Consider the following 22,205-nt stretch of genomic DNA (forward strand, 5'->3'; position numbering starts at 1 on the left):
ATTGCGGTTGCCCTCAAGGGGCCAGGTGGGTATGGCCAGGGTGGGCGTGGCCTACTGGGTGGGCGTGGCCAGCTCTACATCGTTCGCATCAAGGGTGCCTATGGGGGCCTGGGCAGGAGTGGGACAGATCTGAGGGTCTCTGGCAGAAGGAGGGTCTCTGGGCCAGGGCCAAGGCAGTGGGGGCCATTCCTTCACTGTTTCCAGGATGGCTTCACGGGCCGCATGAAACCACTTCGCGGGCCGGATCTGGCCCCCGGGCCTTGTGTTTGACATGTCTGCACTAAAATATCAGTGAAAGCCTGAAAATAAAACATTTTAGATATATTTTTGGAGGGTTGATTTCTATCCATGTCAGTTTGCTTAATGCCATTCTCAGAAAAATTAGATGCTGTGATACATCATCATTTGTTGTTAGAATCATACGTCAGCAAAAGCACATGTATGTTAGGATTATGGGTTCCTGTTATAGATAGCTAGAAAAAATGGTGTTCCAATTAATAACTGTTCATATTCTCTGGTACATTGTTATGCTTACTAAATACTTGATTTTATCTGCTGGCAGAAAGATACAGATGGTTATTTCTCTACAAGGTCAGTTTTCAGAATAATAGAGAAATTTTAGTTATTGTATTTGATTTTTTTTAATCCAGTAAGATTAAAAAGTTTAGCATTTAGTTCATGCTAAACGTGTGGGTTTCCTCTGAATTTGGGCTATCAGATTTGACTGTAGTTAAGATTAAATGCCATGCTTTGAATTTTGTTAAGATTGAAAATCAGGCTAAAACTCTTATTAAAGCAATAAACAGTGAAATGGTAGCCAATAATATCATTGGACATATATAAATATATTTATACTTCTTTCAAAACTGTTCATTTATAAGAAGATATTATCACAACTCTTTCCATCCCTCAAACCATGGCTGGCCTGTTTCCTTTCAGATGCTATTAGAAACTTCTGAATAAACATATTTCCAAAAGAAGTCAAGTGACACTGTCTCATTTTATTCTGTTGAAATGTATTTGTTCAATAGAGGTTGTGGTACACGGACAGAAATGATTAAAAAAAAACCTATTCAAACACATTAACAATGGTAACAAAGGACACTTTGGCAAATAGTGTTGATGCCTTTTTGTACTTTTTATAATTGCCCGTTTGATTTTCCAGTTTAAACCTGGAAGAGAATGCAGGTAAAAAGTATGCAACCTCTCCAGCACCATTCTCTTCCGGTAGAAGTGAAAGTTATTTGTGACAAGGCTATGTTTTTTTTTGTTTGTTTGGGTTTTGTTTTTTGTTTTTTTTTTTTAAACACTCCTTGCAACTCTTACCGCTCAGAAATAATTCCTTTTCTTTGTTTCATGAATTAGAAACAATGAGGAAAAGCTGAAGTCTGCTTAGGCCAGGTGTTTCTTGTTGGCAGGCTGTTCTCTAATGACTCTGGCTCTCATACAGCAGCTGCCTGCTACTCTCTTTTGTATGGGCTATTGTTGTAGCACACCCCTTATTATTACACATGCTGCCAGGGGCAGACCTAAGAGTGACATCAGCTTGCTTCTCTTAGAAAGCAAGAAATCTACAAACCTGACCTAGGGTGGAGAGTTTGCCGTGCATCTGCCTTGGCCAACTAATTGTGAGCCTTTCCTGCACTGTGATTGGTGGTTCTTCTGCTCAGTAATAGGTTAAACAAAAACCTATTCCATCTGGCCAACCATTCATTGTTCTGTCTGCCTGCCTGGAAGTTTGAAGCTGAAGTTGTATTAAGGAGTGCTTTTGGAACTGCTGCAAAAACGTCAGTATTTTGTGCTGGCCGGAAGGTAAGCGTTTGTCTTTGCAAGAGATGAATCATGTGGTAATTTTTCAGATTTACCAATTTATTCTTTTGCAGCCTGAATTTAAGTGCAATATCAACGGAAAGAAACTTTGTAAAAACTATAACTTCAAACACTAACATTTTGAAAAATCTTATTTAAATCTTGTACATTTAAATAAAGAAGTGTTATAGAAATGGATAATAGTACAAATCTCACAACAATTGGAACAATTTTGAAACAGCACTTAGCCTGAGATTAAATAACTAACAAACTTAGGACATTTGTTTAGTAGAATGAACAAGTGGCTGAAAAGCTGGGAAAGATGTCAGATCAGTGTTTAAGGCATGAATTAAAGTTAATATGATTTCCTAATCTTTTACAAAGGATACAATCCAACTCCCTTAAAATCAAAGGATATTTTCATATTAATGTTCTGAGAGTGCAGAAGCTTACAGCTTGTGCTATGTTAATTCTGGGAATTTTGATTTTCTTTTTATTTGTGTTCAAGTATTAGGATGAGATGAGGAAAAAAAGGATCAGTTGGAAGGAAATGGAAGCACTGAAAGGGTTAAAAAGAGGTTTGCATTTCTACCACATGCCCTATTGTGTGAACATATGCATAAGTCTATTGAAAGTTTTCAGAAGATGGGCAGGCCACCAGTTGCTGATCTCCCGCGGTTCCAGTAGACATCTGTTGCCCCAGAGCATTAACCAATCTGTTCAAGTGGACATCTTTCCTTTGTTAGCATGAGGCCTGTTGCCTGCATCATGCTCTGAAATACATGAGTAATTAAATAGTTAAAAGTCCTGTAGAAGATACATGTTACATACTGTTTCATTATTTTGATTTGTAATTTACTGTTTCAATATTTATATTACTTGTCTTATATTCTAATTGTAATCTTATTGAAAATTCAGATCTCTCAGTCATGTAGCATCTCATTCAAGATATATTCATGATATTCTTGCTATTGAAAACAGTTGCTGTAAAATGCTGACAAACATATTGGTAATTTTTTTGCGTCAAGGCAGAAATTTTCATAGATGATATGATCTATTTGTGTTGGACAAAATAATAAGCAGACCTCATGTAAATTCTTGTTTGGATTTCATCATACTTTAGTAAGGCCTCTTTCAATACATTATTTAAAAGTTTAACAAATGATTTTCCATTGCAAAATATTCCACTGCATTTATTTGTTGCTTAAAATTGATGTGCCTGTAGTTTATTTGTACTATACAGTACAGCAGATGTTATCTCCAAAGTCTTCTACATTTAACTGCAACTCTAAATATTTCATAAGAACCAATAAGCATAATATTAAAGTGCTAAAGAAAACACAAGAAAACTCAAGTTCAAGTGCATTCTGACTATGGAGGTTCACTGGGTGACTTTGGGACAGTCAATCTTTTTCAACCCTATCTATACCATAATGGGATTGTTTCCGGGTGGGTGAATAGAGGAAACAAGGCTGCGTTGAAATCCTGGAGTGGTGGGACATAATTTTAATAAAGAAATGAAGTCGTTGCCAGTTTCCATGAAGCAATAAAATCTGTAGATTTGAAATATGGCAGTGTTTCTGGGATTTTATAGAAGATTCTAAGAAAAACTCTCTTAAGGATGCAGTCTTCTGTGCATTTACTCTGGAGTAAATCTCACTGAATCAATGGAACTTTTTTTCAAGTAACCATATGGGTTAGTGGTGTTTTAGCTAAAAAATTAATCATATTAGTAGTTTTATGCTTTTCCTCATTTTTATTTTATTTTCAGGTAACGTTAATAAGTTGCCCATATCCATTGTGGATTTCCACATAATGCTTGTAATTAGAATGTAAGCATTTTTGCAAGAAAGTTGTCTTGGCAGATACCATCTTCTGTGGCTTAGTTTATATTCAGTGTACACGTGTTTAACTCGTAACTGTGGAATTTCTTCTCATGATGTTTTGTTAGAAGTGGCCACTTTTGTAAATTCCATTTATTTACAGTTTTCACACATTATATGTTCTTTAGCTAAAATAATTTCTAAAGTAAAACTTTTCTGACCTTTTTTTTAAAATTTCAGCTCTAAATTAGATAAAAAATTGCATTCTGACCAAAATCCAATTTAAATTGAATGGTTGTTGCTTCAAGAAAATATTTCAGTATGAGGCAGTACTGGCACGATGCATGCACTTGGAGAGTGGTCCATTACCTCGACATATTAACTATTAACTACTGCAATACAGGAGCCAATTTGAACTTTTTAGTTCAGTTTAAAAGTGTTGCCTGTTAAATAATTTCCTTCAATCAGAGCAGCTTGCAAGGTTTATGGAACAATGATGTAGGAGCTTCCAGATTCATTTGGCAGCTGCATTGTTCTCCAAGGGTATACCAGACGCACTTAAGTCCCCTTATTTTTTTATAGGCTTTGTTCATACTAAATTATTCCTGCACTCTGCTAGCATTCATGATAGCTTGTTAAAGGAGTGCATCCTAGCAACGAAAAGCTAGTTGCCAAGCAACATAGTTTTCCATCTCTTTTTCTTTTTCTAGGGTACATTTTGGTTGTAGTTTATGAAGGCCGCCAAAGTGTTGGTTTTATATTCTTTTATACTGTTGTAATTTATCAGTGGCAATGGACTGAGGGAATTGCAGCAGTTAGAAAACCATCATGTTGTTTAGTTTTACTTTCTGAATTAACCATGTATTTGACCTATAGCATTGTTTGAATGAACCAAAAGGTTATATGTTAATAAACTTGCCTTTTCTGTCTTCATTGTCAACACTGATATTATTGTAGTCCTGCATCCTTGAAATAAAATGAAGTAGTTAAAGAAAACAAGCAGACTTTCTGTAAAGAGACTAAAATGAGCTATTCCATCCAGTTAAATTTTATAGTAACATACATCAGGAAAAAAATCTAATTACAAATAATATTGGAAATTGATGTTTAACAGCTGGGCAAAAGAAAAGGAAAAAATATTGGAGAAAAATAGATCAGTGGGAATAAATTATGAACTTTTTGACCCTCTTAACTGATAATTATAAAATCAGTTTCCCTACATGATGAACAATTCAGACAGTTTAAATTTCTAACATTACCCATTAAAAATACCAATGTTTCCAGACTGAACAGTTCAAGCTTCAAAATTAAAACACTTGCTGTTACCTTGGAGCTTCAGGAAAGTTTCAACCATGTATGTAAAAGTTTGATATTACAAGTAATCTAGCACTAATTTTTAAATGTTTTTTGAAAGAGGGAACAAAAATCATTTCTTTTGTCCATTGGCCCTAATCCACAGATTTAGGCTTCTGAGGATATCCTGTGCCAAACAGATGGCTGTTGTCATCAGATGTGATAATGATGGATACTTGTTGAGGAGAAAAGGAGTGCCTTTCTATTTTCACTCCCAATCCAGTAATCTGTATTGTTCTCAGTTCCCCCCATCCTTTTATGCTATATATAACCATTTTCCCTACACACAGTATTGTTTTATATATATATATGGAAACTAATTTAGAAAATTTGTGTTGGAAGGGCTTCCTTTTTGCTTGCTGCTACTTATAGATTAGAGGAAATGTTTCTAATTTTTTTCTGTCTGCTTTTGTAGACATTCAGTCTCATAAATTGCTTTGTACTTTAAGAACATATTCATTTCAGAAGCTTCTCAAAGTCATATATTTGCATGCGGAGCATATGAGGCATTTCATAATGAGGTGACCAAAAGAAAATTTGGATCCAATATTAAAAAAAATATGAAAATTGCAAAGTACATTTCAAAAATTAGTTTTAACTTTATTATTTCTTTTTTTAGGACTACAGGATACTTTGTACACAGAAAAACCAACAAAGTGGAGTCAATCACATGCGGCAACTTCATGGGCTTGAAGGATCACTTGAAGCATGACCTCGGGCACCTCTATGAGGATACATCAGAGACTCAAATACGTGCAATTGCACCTTGGTCAATGATAGAAAAACCAACTATGGATAAAATTAGTTCTAGAAAGGAGGATCCTAAGAAAGAACTGTCTGAAGAAACTGGAACCTTCAGTTGTGATTCTGAGGAAAATACAAATTCTGATAATGAATTGGGAAAAGCAGCTAAAATTAGAACAGAACCCTGCTCCTTATCTAAGGATCACAGACAGACGTATTCATGTTTAGAACCACATATTCTAAAGCGCAATGAAATTTTACAAGACATTAAGTTGGAGGAAGTTCAGATAGGATCTAAAGAAATTAAAAAACCTCCTGATATGGTGAAAGAATATCAAACCAAACTTGACTTTGCACTTAAGTTAGGTTACTCTGAAGAACAAATTCAACTTGTGCTGAATAAACTTGGTACTGATGCTTTAATCAATGATATATTGGGGGAACTTGTCAAACTTGGAAATAAAACTGAGGCAGATCAGAATGTAAGTTCTATTAACACTAGTGTAATGCGAGAAGCATCTTCCATTGATTCTCAGAGATCTGACTCTCCCCTTCAGGAAGAGGTGCTTGTGGATGGTGACAACCTGAGGCCAATAGTTATTGATGGCAGCAATGTGGCAATGAGGTATGTTGCAGTAAAGTGTTGTTTTTATATATTGAATTACTGCTTTATTTTACACACATAATTGTATTTATGTTCCACTGAAATAGATTTCTACCATTGAATGGAGTAAGCCAATATTTGCTTGGGTAATAGTTATCACAATTTGAAGACTTCTTCTGAGAATTCAGCATTCCAAGAGCAATACTATAGGAACATGTGAATTCTTCAGTAACATAGTGCTCTGATACAGCGTGTTAAGGATGCACAAATATCCACAGAAGCATCCACTAGAAAGGTATTTTATTCTGGGTGAAAAGGAGAGGAGATGCAACATTCTTAACCCTTCAACCACATATGTTTCCAAAATTGCAGTTTGTTTTTTTCACCTACATTGTGTTTCAATGTGCTGTTTGAAACCAGGTATTCTATATTAAAAATACTGGCTGAACAAGTAAATTTATGAGGGCAATTCGGAAATAAATCTCCATTTGGTTATCAATAACAAACACTTGCAGATACAGAACTTTTATTATATACATTAGAAGACTACATTACATTACTTTTTGACATAATCGCCATTCAAATTGAGGCACTTGTCATAACGTCCTACAAGCTTTGGAATTCCTTAGTAGTAGTTGCTCGGCGCCAAATCTGAGCTTTGGGGGGGGGGGGATGATCAAAAACATCCCAACAGAACTGCTTCAAAAGTTCTTGGGTGCATCTAGGTGTGTGGGCGAGCATTATTGTGAATCAACACCACACTGAAAATGGTGCCATAGAAGATCCTGCCAAATGTGAAGATGCCAAAGGTCTACTGTTACTGAAGTTCATAGAGTGTGGTTCGACCATCAATTCAGAAGTCTATTGTGAAATGTTACGAAAACTCAGACGAGCCATCCATAACGAGAGTCGGGGCATGCTGACTTCCGGTGTGGGGTTGGTTCACGATAATGCCCACACACCGCTAGTCGCACCCAAGAACCTTTGAAGCAGTTCCGTTGGGATGTTTTTGATCACCCCCCCTTTTATTTATTTATTTATTTATTTATTTATTTATTTATTTATTTCGATTTATATACTGCCCTTTTCCCGAGGGACTCAGGGCGGTTTACAGGGCAAATTAAAACAGTACAATATAGACAATATAGACTACTGCAACGCTCTCTACATGGGGCTGCCCTTGAAGACCACCCGGAGGCTTCAGCTGGTGCAGAATGCGGCCGCGCGAGTCGTGATGGGGGTCTCCCGATACTCCTATGTAACACCTCTACTCCGCGAGCTGCATTGGCTTCCGGTTGCCCTTCGGGTGAGATTCAAGGTGCTGGTGATGACCTATAAAGCCCTAAATGGCGAGGGTCCGGGATATCTGAGGGAACACCTGCATCAAGCTCCCTTCGTCCAGTGCGCTCCCACAGGGAGGGTCTTCTCAGGGTGCCGCCGGTTAAAGATTGCCGGCGGGTAACACCCAGGGGTAGGGCCTTCTCAGTGGGCGCGCCTGCCCTTTGGAACCAGCTGCCCGGGTTTCATTTAATCTTTTTGTTTTAACTTTTGTATTGATTTTCTTTTAAACATCCTGTAAACCGCCCTGAGTCCTTCGGGAAAGGGCGGTATATAAATCTAAATAAATAAATAAATAAATAAATAAATAGGTTGAAATAAAATTAAATTAAATAGCCCCAAAATAATAATTAAACATTAAAACCTTAACCCCAAACCCTCAGTCCAGGCCGGCAAGCTCGAATAGCCAAGTTTTTAGTGAAACGAGCGAAGGTCGGGCCATCCAGAGTTCCACAGGCAGCTGATTCCAAAGGGCAGACGTGCCCACCGAGAACGCTCTCCCCCTGGGGGCCGCCAGCCAGCACTCCCTGACTGGCGGCACCCTGAGGAGGCCCTCCCTGTGGGAGCGCATGCTTCAATTTGAATGGTGACTATGTCAAAAAGTAATGTAATGTAATGTACTTTTCTAATGTGTATAATAAAAGTTCTGTATCTGCGAGTGTCTGTCATTGATAACCAAACAGAGGTTTATTTCCAAATTGCCCTCGTATTTTACTGATGTAGAAAAATGCAAATGAATTAAAATATAGGGGGAAATGATTCCTTGCAGAAAATACAAATTTATATTTTATAACATTGTCATTTTAACCTATATAGGTAGTCCTCCACTTACAACAGTTTGTTTAGTGACCATTCAGAGTTACAACGGCACTGAAAAGAGTGACTTATGACCATTTTTTACACTTAAGACCGTTGCAGCATCCCTATGGTCAGGTGATTTACATTTGGATGCTTGACAACTGGTTCATATTTATGAGTGTTGCAGTGTCCCGGGATCATGCGATCATCTTTTGCAATTCTCTGACAAGCAAAGTCAACGGGGAAGCCAGATTCGTGTTACTAATTTAACAACTGCAATTCACCTAACAAGTGTGGCAAGAAAAATGAGTCCAAACTCACTTAACAAATTTCTCATTTAGCAACAGAAATTCTGGGCTCAGTTGTGGTCATAAGCCGAGGACTACCTAGTCCAGGGGTAGGCAACCTCGGCTCTTTTATGACTCATGGACTTCAACTTCCAGAATTCCTGAGTCAGCTGACTCAGGAATTCTGGGAGTTGAAGTCCATGAGTCATAAAAGAGCCGAGGTTGCCTACCCCTGACCTAGTCCATTGGTCCATTTCAGACATTATACAAAATCTAAATTATTATTTAAAACCAACTCTTGAGGGTTGTTTTTTTTAACCCACAATTTTTTTCATATACAACTCAAAGTGTCAAACATCTCAGTCTTCCTCCTATTTTCTGTACAACAACACCCCTGTGAAGTGAGTTAGGTTGAAAGAATGTGACTGCTCAAAGTCACCCTGCTGGTTTTTCATGCCTAAATTGGGACTAGAATTCACAGTATCGGTTTCTGGCCCAGCACCTTAAACCATAATTGCTTGTTTATATGACATTTTGGTTTTGATGGGACAGCTGACCCCAGACGAGTAGACTTTATCTACAGTTTGTCAATTTGGAATTCTTCCAAATATGATAGGAAACCTCCATGATAGGATCAAAATGTTGAATGGACTTCCTATACCAAAATTGTTGTCATCTAATTTCCTCATTCCCGTAATGCTGTTTTAAATGTTACATTCTTTTAGGTGGGATCATTCAGCAAATATGCATGATAATGTATTATCTAGTTAAATCTATCAGCCGACAATAGGCAGTAAATATAACTGAAATTTCAAATAAATAATGAAATAAAGCAACCCTTGTCCTCAAATGGAACATACAACTAATATAATGCCAATAGTGGACTGCAAACTTTTTAAATTTAAAACACTTTCAACTTTGAAATGGGCTGTGTCAGTCATTCTGGGAGCATTTTGAGCTTGAAAATATCTCTCCCTCCAGTTCAAAACACTTGATTCCAAACTTGAAACATTTCCCAAACAGTTTTTTTTATTTTAATCCCATTTATATCCCGCCCTTCTCCGAAGACTCAGGGCGGCTTACAATTTAAGCACAAACCAATGTGCAAAGAAACTATATGCAAAGCAACTATTACAAACTCTTGGAAGTAGAAAAGGAAGAGAAACTAATTCAAACGGAATGTTCTTCCAACTAAAGTAATGTTTATTGCTGTATTGCAAACAAAATAAATAATTTGTATTTGTAATATATAATTATCTCTATTGTGTTTGTGCATGCCTAATTACATGTCTAGCTTAACGATCTAACATACATTTATTTACAGAGCTGCTTTGAAGTTCCTTGACTCCTCCTTTAGTCATACAGTTGCTTAATTAAGCACTGATATTTGTTAATGCCTTCTTTAGACAACTTCACTTTACTTCATTTTCTAAGCCAAGCCTTTTTTACAAGGTATTGAGGAAGAGAAGAAAAGGCAAAATCCCCTTTTCCAGACATCTTCTAGACCAGTGATGGCGAACCTTTTAGAGACCGAGTGCCCAAACCGCAACCCAAACCCCACTTATTTATCACAAAGTGCCAGGGCCGCATCAGCATTGTGGTGCCCTCGGGGAGGGGCAGGGAGGTGCCTCTGAGTGCCGCCTCTGGCACGCAAAAACCGGGGTGCAAAAATGGCTACCGCAGCGCCGCAGGGGAAAGATACAAGGCGCTGCATCATGCAAGAACAGGACAGGGCTAATAGCATGCAGGCCCTTGCCCCACCCCATTTGCAGCATGTGCGTGCTCACAGCCCTGTGCGTGCATGCACGCATGTAAAATGCTTCCCCCTCCCTTTTCTTCCAGTCCACCAATCAACAATGGTTGGTGACCTCTGCTCTACCACCTCTACTTGAGCTTGCTAGTCAGCCGCTTCGCCTCCCTTGTGCTGGGCAGGGCTCCTGCTCCAGGTGGGGTGGTGGCCTGATGGACCTGCTCCTGGCGACGGTGGTGCGCGTGCCAACAGAGAGGGCTCTGAGTGCCGCCTCTGGCATGCGTGCCATAGGTTCGCCACCACTGTTCTAGACATCCAATGTCACTCCTTTTTTCCATTCTCCAATCGTTTTAGCAACTACTCTACTTACTGATCTGTATTCCCAGTTCTCCCTGTTCTGCTGGAGCATCAGTTGCACGTTCCTTCTTTTTCTAATAATCTCTTCTTTCTTCCAATGGCTGAAATCATTTTGATAGGTAATACTCTGTTCCACACAGTAACTCAAAGCACAACATTCAGTTCTTATAAATTTGCTACTTACAAATCTTGCTCTAGGAGGCAGATGTGCCTATCCATAGGTATCTTAATTAAAAACAAAACCTTTTAAATTACTTTCATTATATTTCTCATGCATCTGGCAAGAAAACAATAATGCAACCTTGAGATAATCTCAAACAGAGTCCTAGCAGCTCAGTCTGAGCAAACTCAAAATGCAGTGCTTTAAAGTAAGAACTCTCTGTATCCTTCCTAGCCCCAAACCAGGAATTGCCAGGATAGTAATATTGTAAAACTATCTGAATATCACTATTACAACATTGAATTAGCTCAGGAAATCTTAAGTTTTGTATCTGCATATATATATATATATATATTTTCAGAAACTTTAGGATCTGGGAACGTGGAGTACACAATAAGGACATTCTGTCTAAAGCATAGCATTAAGCTTATGATTTTTAATAATGTTATGTAGGAGGAATTTTTTAAAAATTATCTTGTATCTCATTTTCTGGGAACAGCAAACCTTTGTTAATAAACCCTAGGAAAAAAGTTTAGCTTGAAATCCTTTTGCAGATAATTTGATGTACACCATATCTTGTACTTTAATGGAACAAAGCTTGCTTCTCACTGGTTTTCTAGCTCACTTCTCTGTACCAAACCATTCTAGACTTGTTTTGGTTCAATTTGATAAAGTGGTAAGTTCTTATTGCAAGAATCTAATGTTCACAACTTCATACGCTATGTTTCTATATAGTTTTTCAAGGAAAAACTAATACTGATGCTTTCATTCAAGTGACAAGTTTTAGAACATCTTTATATGCCATCCTATAATTTAAAGAATAACAGAGTTGGAAGGGACCTTGGAGGTCTTCTAGTCCAACCCCCTGCTCAGGCAGGAAATACTATACCATTTCAGACAAATGGTTGCCCAGTCTCTTCTTAAAAACTTCCAGTGTTGGAGCATTCACAGTTTCTGGAGGCAGGTTGTTCCACTGATTAATTTTTCTGTCAGGAAATTCCTCCTTAGTTCTAGCTTGCTTCTCTCCTTGATTAGTTTCCATCCATTGCTTCTTGTCCTGCCTTCAGGTGCTTTGGAGAATAGCTTGACTCCCTCTTCTTTGTGGCAACCCCTGAAATATTGGAATAGTGCTATTATGTCACCCCATGTCCTTCTTTTCATTAAACTAGACATACCCAATTCCAGCAACCATTCTTTATATGTTTTAGCCTCCAGTGCCCTAATCATCTTTGTTGCTCTTCCCTGACTTTCTAGAGTCTCAACGTCTTTTTTACAAAACTGGATGTAAGTGTGGTCTTACCAAGGTATTATAAAGTGGTATTAACACTTCATGTGATCTTGTTTCTATCCCTCTGTTAATGCAGCCGAAAACTGTGTTGGCTTTTTTGGCAGCTACAAGCACACTGCTGGCTCATATTTAAGTCATTGTCCACTAGGAGTCCAAGTTACAACTATTGAGCCAAGTACCACCTATACCAGGGGTCAGCAACCTGAAACAGTGAAAGAGCCACTCGGAACCGGTTCCCTCAAAAAAGGAAAAACTGGGAGCCGCAAAAAATGTGTGCGCATGTGCGTACATGCACACATGCGCAGAACAGGGTTTGACTGAAGAGTGGAGCCAAGGCAAGATATGCACCTACCCTGCATATTTGAATTGATTGGTTGAACTTTTTTAGTCCCACTTGGGAGGGACTAAAAAAGGAGAGGACTGGGAGCCTGTGCATTTGGTTTTTCTTTAAAATCTGACTCTTTAAAAAGAATCATTTTCTGAATTGAGAATTAACTGAAATTGAAAAAAAAATTGCCAATATTTTAATTCCCTTTGTAAAAGGAGAAAAATGGAGTGCAAGCTCCCTCCAATAACTTTTTCTTGGGACCAGGAGGATGATAGTTAGCTAGACAGCTTAGCTTAACCTCAGTCTGGTATTGGTGGATGCTTAGTCAATATGTAACAAGGTGAAGCCCCTGTGTGTTGAAAGACCTGACATGCCTAACAGGATACTGATTAGGTGAGAGGAGCATTGCTGTAGAGAAGCACAGAGATGACCTTGGAGAAGATAATGTGACAATTGACAACACAAGATTTAAGTTTGGGAAAGGAAGGTACCATTAGAAAGAAACTTGGCTCCATTTATGTTTGGTGTACAGGGAAGAGAGGGAACGTGTCCAATAGTGGAGTACAAATTAAAATGAATCCAATCAACTTAGTTTGCAGAGAATAATGAAAATTTCTTATAGCAGATGCACCACCTGCTCTGGATAAGTAGAAATCTGTTGCTGAAGAGAAAGACTGCTTTCAGATAGTGGTATAAAAGGTCCCTGAAAAAGACATGTAGACTAGATATTCTGTAACTGAGAAATATAACTTTGCTTCTGTTTAACCTAGACATCAAGATTGTATTTGAATTAATTCTGTTAGACTGACAAACCTATATGGTTTTATATAAATCAGAAATATAGTAATTCTCTATTGCTTCTATGTGATGCCGTGGAGAGATTAAATAAGGGATCTTCCTTGCCTGTGAAAATAAAGAAATTTTTTTTGGTACAGTTAAGGCACCAGGCTAGAAGCCAGGAGATTTGACTTCTAATTCTGCTTAGGCATGAAGCCAACTGGATGGCTTTGAACCAGTCACATTGTGTCAGCTCCAGGAAGAAGACAAATGCAAATCATTTCTGCATATGTTGCCAAGAAAAGTGCAGAGAATTGTCCAGGCAGTTGCCAGGAGTGAAGACTGACTCAAAGATGTACAGACACATTTATATAAAAAATACTAACAATAGACTTTGTAATAATTTTAACCAACTAATAAATTAAAATTCAGAATAATATAATTGATAGACATAAAATGCTATAGTTGTATACCCTTGCAAATATAATATTTATTTTTATTTTTTTATTTTAATTCCATTTAAAATAAAATATAATATTTAGCAGCATTCAGAGAGATTGTATCAATTCTGTCAGACGATGGAGATAAAATAAATCTGGGTCACACGGATAATTTGCGGTTATGGGTATTAAATTAAGAATTATGGCTGAATATCCTGATAAAAAGGTAGCATAGAACAGACTTGCGTGGTCCTTGGATTCCTGGTGCTCCCCCAAGGTTTTCTCAGGAGTTTTCAAAATCAAAACTATTTGGAAGCCTGTTTTGAAATGTAATAAAATATACAAATCCCATCAAACATGAACTCATATCAAATGCATCGACTTTAATTTTTAATTTAGTAAATATCAATAAATATGGTCAACAGGTAGTCCTTGACGTATGACCACAATTGGGGGCAGAATTTCCATTGCTAAGGAAGGTGGTTAAGTGAATTGCACCTGATTTTATGACCTTTTTCACCATGGTTGTTAAGCATACAGTTCTTAAGTGAATTTAGTTTTCCCTGTTGACTTTGCTTGTTGGTAGCTGGCTGAGAAGGATACAAATGGTGATCACATGACCCCTAGGATGCTGCAACCATCATAAATAGATGTTGGTTGCCAAGCACCCACATTTTGATCATGTGACTGTGGATGCTGTGATGGTGATGTGAAGATTGGTTATAAGTCACTTTTTTCAGTGCCATTGTAACTTTGAATGATTGCTAAATGAATGATTAAAAGTCAAGGACTATCTGTATACAAACAAAAGTTTTGGGGGGGTCCTCCATAATTTTTCAAAGTGGAAAGGAATCCTGAGAGAAAAAAGTTGAAGAAACACTGGTATAGAAGAAAATGAGCAGGGTTTTCAATGTGACCACTTCCACATGGAGAAAGCTGTTCATTACAGAATTTTCTTTTTAACTACCTACCAAGACAACTGGGTAGGCAAAACATTTTTTGTTGTTAGTTGCGAAGTCGTGTCTGACCCAACGCGACCCTATGGACAATGTTCCTCCAGGCCTTCCTGTCCTCTACCATCTTCTGGAGTCCATTTAAGCTCACGCCTATTGCTTCAGTGACTCCATCCAGCCACCTCATTCTCTGTCGTCCCCTTCTTCTATTGCCCTCAATCTTTCCCAGCATTAGGCTCTTCTCCAGTGAGTCCTTCCTTCTCATTAGGTGGCCAAAGTATTTGAGTTTCAGCTTCAGGATCTGGCCTTCTAAAGAGCAGTCAGGGTTGATCTCCTCTAGAACTGACCGGTTTGATCGCCTTGCAGTCCAAGGGACTTGCAGGAGTCTTCTCCAGCACCATAGTTCAAAGGCTTCAATTCTTTGGCGCTCAGCCTTTCTTATGGTCCAGCTTTCACTGCCATACATTGCAACTGGGAAGACCATAGCCTTGACTATACGCACTTTTGTTGACAGGGTGATGTCTCTGCTTTTTAGTGTGCTGTCTAGATTTGCCATGGCTTTCCTCCCAAGGAGCAAGCGTCTTTTAATTTCTTGGCTACAGTCCCCATCTGCGATGATCTTGGGGCCCAGGAAAATAAAATCTGTCACTACCTCCATTTCTTCCCCATCTATTTGCCAGGAATTGAGAGGGCCAGATGCCATGATCTTGGTTTTCTTAATGTTTAGTTTCAACCCAAGTTTTGCACTCTCCTTCTTCACCCGCAACAAGAGGCTCTTTAGTTCCTCTTCACTTTCTGCCATTAGAGTGGTATCATCTGCATATCTTAGGTTGTTGATGTTTCTAGGCAAAACATCAAATTTCTCAGAAGAAATAAGGAGGAGCCAAGCCACTAAGGTAAAACTCTGGTTTTTTATCAATTACCAGTAGGAGTAATCTAGTTTAATTTGCTAGAAGAGATTCATCTACATCTTCTTCATAACAGTAGAATGGACCTGTGCAGCTTCTTTAGAACTCAATAGGCCTTTCATCAAACGGTTCTACTGTCAAATGGCCATTTAATCCAAATTGGACCAATTTCAGAATCCATTTTATGAGCAGCACTAATGCCCAAGTATGTTATATTTCCTGATATTCTTAAATGGAGAACAACTGGAAAGTTATCATTACCAGGATACATTACAATTGTATGTTTTAGCAGATGTGAGATGACGATCCTTGATAATGCAATATATTATTTCAAGGAGGGCTATGTATCAGCCAAATGTTTATATGCTGCTGGCTAGCCTGTATCCAATGCATTGCTCAATCTAAACTGTTCAAAGATTGCATCGTACACAGTCTTTGTAGGTTCACAATATGATCTTTCAATTGATGCAATGGTAGGAGATGCAGTTATAAAATCGGGGTGGGGGGAAGCTATGAAATTTCACATAAAGCTTATTAAATATAATTTTTGCATTACAGTCCCTTGCCACTATCATATGAGAAATTGGCTACAGACCATGTAAATGATAGGAATGGGATTTTTTAACTATACCCTGCTTCATTAATCAACGAATGAGTGCGTAAGGGAATATACTGTATATACATGAATTAATAACAAAGCTATTAAAAGATAATACTGACATTGCATATTTCCAAAGGGGGTAGTTCTAATATTAATGCTAAAGAAACAAACACATATACAATCTTTCTCCATTTCCTGGGAGAGGCAATGATTTGTATTCACATTCCATTTCTCCTGTAAAAGAATAATATATCCATTAATTTGGAAAGGCAGAATCATTTAACTTGGCAGTTCAAGTACTAACATTCCATGATATAATTTGAGAGAGATTAGTTCCAAAAATTAATCAGATGTAAGGGGAGGGGATTCATTATTTTACACTCTTTCTGAGTTCCTTCATTAATTCCTAAATTAAGGAATTATCTATATCTGTAACTGAGATATACTGAGTCAGAAAAATGTTAATAAAACTAGTAACAAAGCTGTGAACTATTCCTTTTTCTTTCCCATTTTGTTGTATGATCCCTATTGAGTTCAAATATATAAGAAGAAGGCTTGAACTACCACAGTGTTAGTTTAAACATATTTTATTGATTTTTTAACATAAACACCTTAATATTTGGTAAACAGTGTGTTGTCAGGGCTTATATTTACAAAGTAATCACTAACAATCAGTTTTTATATTCCAAAGTCCACATAATAGCTTTGCTTGATTTCTTCTTCTTCCAATAATATTCTCTTTGCCAACCTTGAATTAATACAATTCTTATTAATTCAATAGGTAACAATTCAAATATATATATTATTTAATTTACTACCAATAATCACATCAAGATCATGCTTCTTTTCTGTCTAGTCATCTTGGTTGCCTCGTCATGAATCTTGTTTACAATTCTTATTTAAATTTGTTTTCCCTACAACAGACATGTCAAACTCGCGACATCATGTGTCATCGCACGACGTATCGGAGCTTTTTTCCATTGCCGGCAACAGGGTGGGCGCGGTTTTGTTGTGATGCGTCCGGCCCATGGGCCGGCAGTTTGACACCCTTGCCCTACAATGTTTAAAACATTCTTACTGGCTAAAAATTTCTCAAGGTTACATTTAAGTATTTAAGTCTATTTTTATATCTTAAAAAGTAAATGAAAAAAGTCATCAAAGAAAAATAGAAAGAAGAGAGAAGAAAAAAGGAAAAAAAGAATAAGAAAATAATATACTATTTAAAATAATATCTCTCTTAGCATACAATTATTTTTTCTGTTCTTTTTACCATAATTAAACAAATTTAGATGTTCCATTTAATAAATCCAATCATCTAATCTTTTAACTATTCAAAACATTTTTTAGTTATCTATTAAAAGTTTCTTAAAATCAATTACATTTAAATATCTAAAACATTTCCTTTATGTTAACCATCCCAAACATTTTTATATTTCCCCATATCAGAGAACAAACTAAAAAAGAGAGAAAAAGAAAAAAAAAACTACCTTACTTTACTTGGGATATTCATCCCTCTTAAACTAAAATCTTTCTATTTCTTCAACCATATTCAAATAAGTGTTTAATTTTTAAGTATTCCCTCTGATATGCCCTGTCATCTAATTCCTCAATTCTCACTTTAGCCCTCTCCTTTTCCCAAACATCTTTCCCAATCAATTATTCTGTTGAATCAAAGAGTCTTTTCATAATCTTGTAGGTGTTATTGTAAATATAAGAGGCAAATCAAACATCATGTTTTTGCATAGAGATTTTGCCCCTTCATATTCATGGAAGATTTCTCTCATCATCTCTTGTCTCCCCATTTCTTGTAGTAGCCCCAACAGCTCTGCAATCCATCTTGTCAAATCTTTTTTTTTGTCCTCAGATTTATTTTGTGGTCTTAGAATTTTCTTTTCCATGTCCAGTGTTTCTCTAAATTTCTTTCCACTAGTTTATATTCAGTTGCCTGCTTTACATAAACTCTCTCTCTTTTTGTTTTCTGATCATTTATTTGTTGTGATGTTAAATTAAAGATCCATTAATTTAAGTTTTCAAATTCATTTTTAATTTCCCCATGGTTTGAAATTAGTGTCATTTGTAATTGTTGTAACATAACATACATTGCCTCCTGGGAAGTATTTATTTTTTCTTGGTACATTCTTTCTGCAGACCTCTGATGCTCCATAATGACCAAAAATCCTTTCTCTGCCAATCTCTTTAAAGTCACAGTTTAAAAAATATTTATAGTCCAGGAAGGTCAATTTCACCCACTACTAGATGTCAGCACCAGTCCATCTTTCAATTTTCAAAACAAATAAGCCTTTTATTTCCGTCAATAATCCTTTGCCAGGAAACACTTAATAAATTCCATCAATTTCACATTTTCCAGGTTTAAATCTTATATTAATTTTATTTCTGTATCTTTATTCCCCATAAATTTAATTCTCTGCTTCCGTTTAGAGAGGGGTGGAGCAAACCACCCTCCTCACATTCTAAGAATTTTTTACTTTGGGTTTGTTTTTTCTTTTTTTCCAGGAAATCAGTCAGGTAGAAGAGAGAGAATCAATATTCTTACCCAGTTCAATCACGCTGTTTATGATCATGCTTAATTTAGTGCTTTTTGTCTTCAGCTGCATGTAGCTTGGGCTAGACTCACAAATGATACTAGCCTTTCTTCTGTTGGTTTCTGGAGGGCTTCTCCTAGACGTCTGGATCAGCCGCCGTCTCCCATGATCGTCGGAGCTTCCCTCCTTCCTTGCCACCTCTATGGGGTGGCTTTGGGCCCATTTAGGGTCTCCAAACAGAGAGAAATCAGTCGTAGAGCATGGAGCCCCGCAATCCCTCAGCTGTTTCACTAACTGCATAAAACCAAAAGCCTGATCTACCACAGTGTTTGCATCCAGTTGTAGAAGTGGGCAAAATAATTCCACCAGACAAACTTAAATCCACCAGGTAAAACTTAAATCCACACACAAGACAGCTCACCAGGCAAGCAAATTTCAGAGTTTCCAAGACACAATTCAGTTCCGAACATGGTGTCAATCCAGAGTGAAGCAGGAATCGCAGTGACCAAATACACAGCTAGAAAACAAACATGTTGTTCCCAGCAACACCTCCATCTGTCTGCTGTGATAAATAGCCAGCTTCCAGTGCAGCCCATCAAGAGAGATGAGGCTTTCTCCTCTTGAGTAATCTGGCTGACCTCCTCTGCTGCTGCCTTTTCTCTCCCCTTTGTGTTCTTGGATCAGGCGCAGAAGGCAGTTCCTCCTCTTCTTTGCTGGCCATCAACCACTGCAAGCTTTCCCCAGCTGGAGCCTCAGCTAAGTCCCTTCTGGATGGCCATTCAGAGTCATCAATCAAATCAATTCCTGACCCAGGAATTAGCTCATCTTCCCCTGAGCTGACATCTAAGGAGGTATCTGGGGAATCGTCCAAGGGAGACATCACACATTGGGGCATTGTCCCCAGGATATTTTGCAGTTTTCCTTTTTGAATTTACAGTGGTGACAATTTGGTGGTATGGTGTAACCAGAACTGAAATATTTTTCTCTTCATGAAGTACCTGTTTTGGAAAGATTCCTCTGTTCTAAGTAGTGTCAATCCCTCCCAGTTTTGAACATGTAATAGCCTTGCTGGAGTTGTCATTAATAAAAGCAAAGTTTTTTTCTAGTTGCTTATCAGTCTCAAAAAAAAAGTCTTTGGTTTCAGTTGTGTTGAAATTCCCCTTCTGACCCTCTTCTCTCAGCAATGCAGTTGCTGATTAATGGCAGCAGATGAAGTAAAGGACCCTGAAAGTCTGATTCTTATGGTGAATGGAAGAAATAATGTACTTGGAGCTACTCTCTGTCTTCTTTCTTTTTTCATTTACTGCAATATGAGAGTATTGATAAAAAAATACCCAATTATAAAGTTAAGAACGATCTTATGCAACTAAGGGTGAGAAAATTACAGATTAAAAAGAGCTGGCTATTTAGAAAATAGTCCAAGGAGCAATTATATGTGCTTCCTCAACACCATGTTACTTTCTCTCTTTTCTTGAGGTATATCTCAGACATGATGATAAACTGAAATCCTTGTACTTCTGTCTTTTATGCAACAGTTATAGTCATAACTATACTTTGCATTTCAAAGTTCTTGTTTGAAATGCTATTAACTGTTAATGAAACAATTATATTCCAGTTTGTATATGAGAGAGATAACTGCATTTTGTTTTCAAACATCAAAGTCATGTCTTGGTTTATTTGGCCACCATTTTTACTATTACTCTTTACTAAGTAGGTTATTTTGGTCTAGTTATCAGGACATGTGTTGCATCAATTGTATATAGATTAAACTGAAATTAAATACTTAATCATGTAGTTCTGAAAATATGTAAAACTTATTCATAATACTTAAATATAACGGATTTGGAGTAACATTTGTCAAAGTAATGCCATACACAAATTTACAGGCAATTGATTATTTTATGAGTGTGTTTAAATGCCACACTTAGCTTTTGTTAATTACTTTGGAGTGCTTTGTGCTTATGAGGGCAGACTGCAAGTAGATTCCATTCATACATATATGAAACAGTGGTAGTTACAATAATGTAGATTAGTAAATTTAGGACATCTGTTTCAGCCATGGAAACAAAGAAGTATTCTCTTGTCGTGGGATAAAACTGGCCGTGGATTGGTTTTTGGAAAGAGGACACAAAGATGTCACAGTGTTTGTTCCAGCGTGGAGAAAAGAACAGTCACGACCAGATGCACTCATTACAGGTATATTTTGATCAGCTTTCAGCAGTTTCATTTGTAAAATCTATGACAATTTTGATCTTGCTTATTCTATGTGAGTAAATATTTTAAGGACTGCTTTAATCAAAATATTTTAGAACATAGAATAACAGGGTTGTATAGGGCCTTGGAGATCTTCTAATCCAACCACTTGCTCAAGCAGGAGACCTGTATCCTTCTAGACAAATGATTGTCCAATCTCTTCTTGAAAACCTCCATTGACTGAGCACCCACAACTTCTGAAGGCAAGTCGTTCCATTGATTAATTGTTCTCACTGTCAGGAAATTTCTCCTCAGTTCTAGGTTGGATCACTGTTTGATGATATTCTACTTGTTATTTCTTGTCCTGCCTTCAGGTGCTTTGGTGCCCACTTCAGTACTATTTCATTTTCATGCATAAGTCTAAGCACGTTGCACCTAAAATAGATATTTAGTATACTATTTGTTCTCAAAAAGCATACATGTTGATGTAGAATTGCATTTCAATATATGAAAAATGGAAACCCGACAGGTGCTTATATTACAATTTATACTCTGAATTGATGTTTTTAGATCATTTTAAACCAGAATTTGCAAATTCCTGATGTCTCTCTAAATAATATATAGCGGATAGTACATATTCTGTTGTGAGGGAGGAATGTTTTTTTTAAAAGAAATTATGTATAAGAACCTAGTACTGTTAGTTTGATATAGAAGTGAGGATTGGGTATGTCAGGAGAGACATAGAAATAAATTGAGTGCAATGTGACTAGTGCACTTAATTATGTATAATAAAACAAGAAAATATAGTAAAATCAAGCTTAAATGGATGTTGAATGTGAATACAAAAGTGAGTGACATAGAAAAGTGGTTTAGCCATAAGGTTGAATCTATGACAAATGGTCGCTAAATAAGGCAGTCTTTAAGCGAGGGTTACCTGTATGAAATATTTCATCATTTGCCATAGGATATCTGTTTTTCAGTTGATAATATTATTATGAATATTTGCATTCAGTATGTTTTAATGCTTGTCACCTTCTGTTCGTATATTAATAACACCTATATCTTAGAGTCACAATCTTAAGATTTGTTACTATAAATCAAATCTATTGCCCTAACCTTTAATTGGAGGTTTACAAATGAAAGGGACTCTT

General features: G+C 37.1%; 1 protein-coding gene across 1 annotated transcript in view; it reads left to right on the top strand.

The window, feature by feature from the left end:
* The window catches only part of ZC3H12C (zinc finger CCCH-type containing 12C), a 49,713-nt gene that overhangs the window by 18,776 nt on the left and 8,732 nt on the right, over positions 1-22,205 (top strand). The window contains exons 2-3 of the mRNA XM_083362253.1: positions 5,605-6,354; positions 20,918-21,057. Coding sequence (XP_083218379.1) covers positions 5,669-6,354; positions 20,918-21,057 — 826 coding nt within the window. The 5' untranslated portion in view covers positions 5,605-5,668. The remainder of the gene's footprint in view (positions 1-5,604; positions 6,355-20,917; positions 21,058-22,205) is intronic.

The sequence above is a fragment of the Vipera ursinii genome, assembly GCF_947247035.1.
Source record: "Vipera ursinii genome assembly, chromosome: 4".
Taxonomy (NCBI): domain Eukaryota; kingdom Metazoa; phylum Chordata; class Lepidosauria; order Squamata; family Viperidae; genus Vipera; species Vipera ursinii.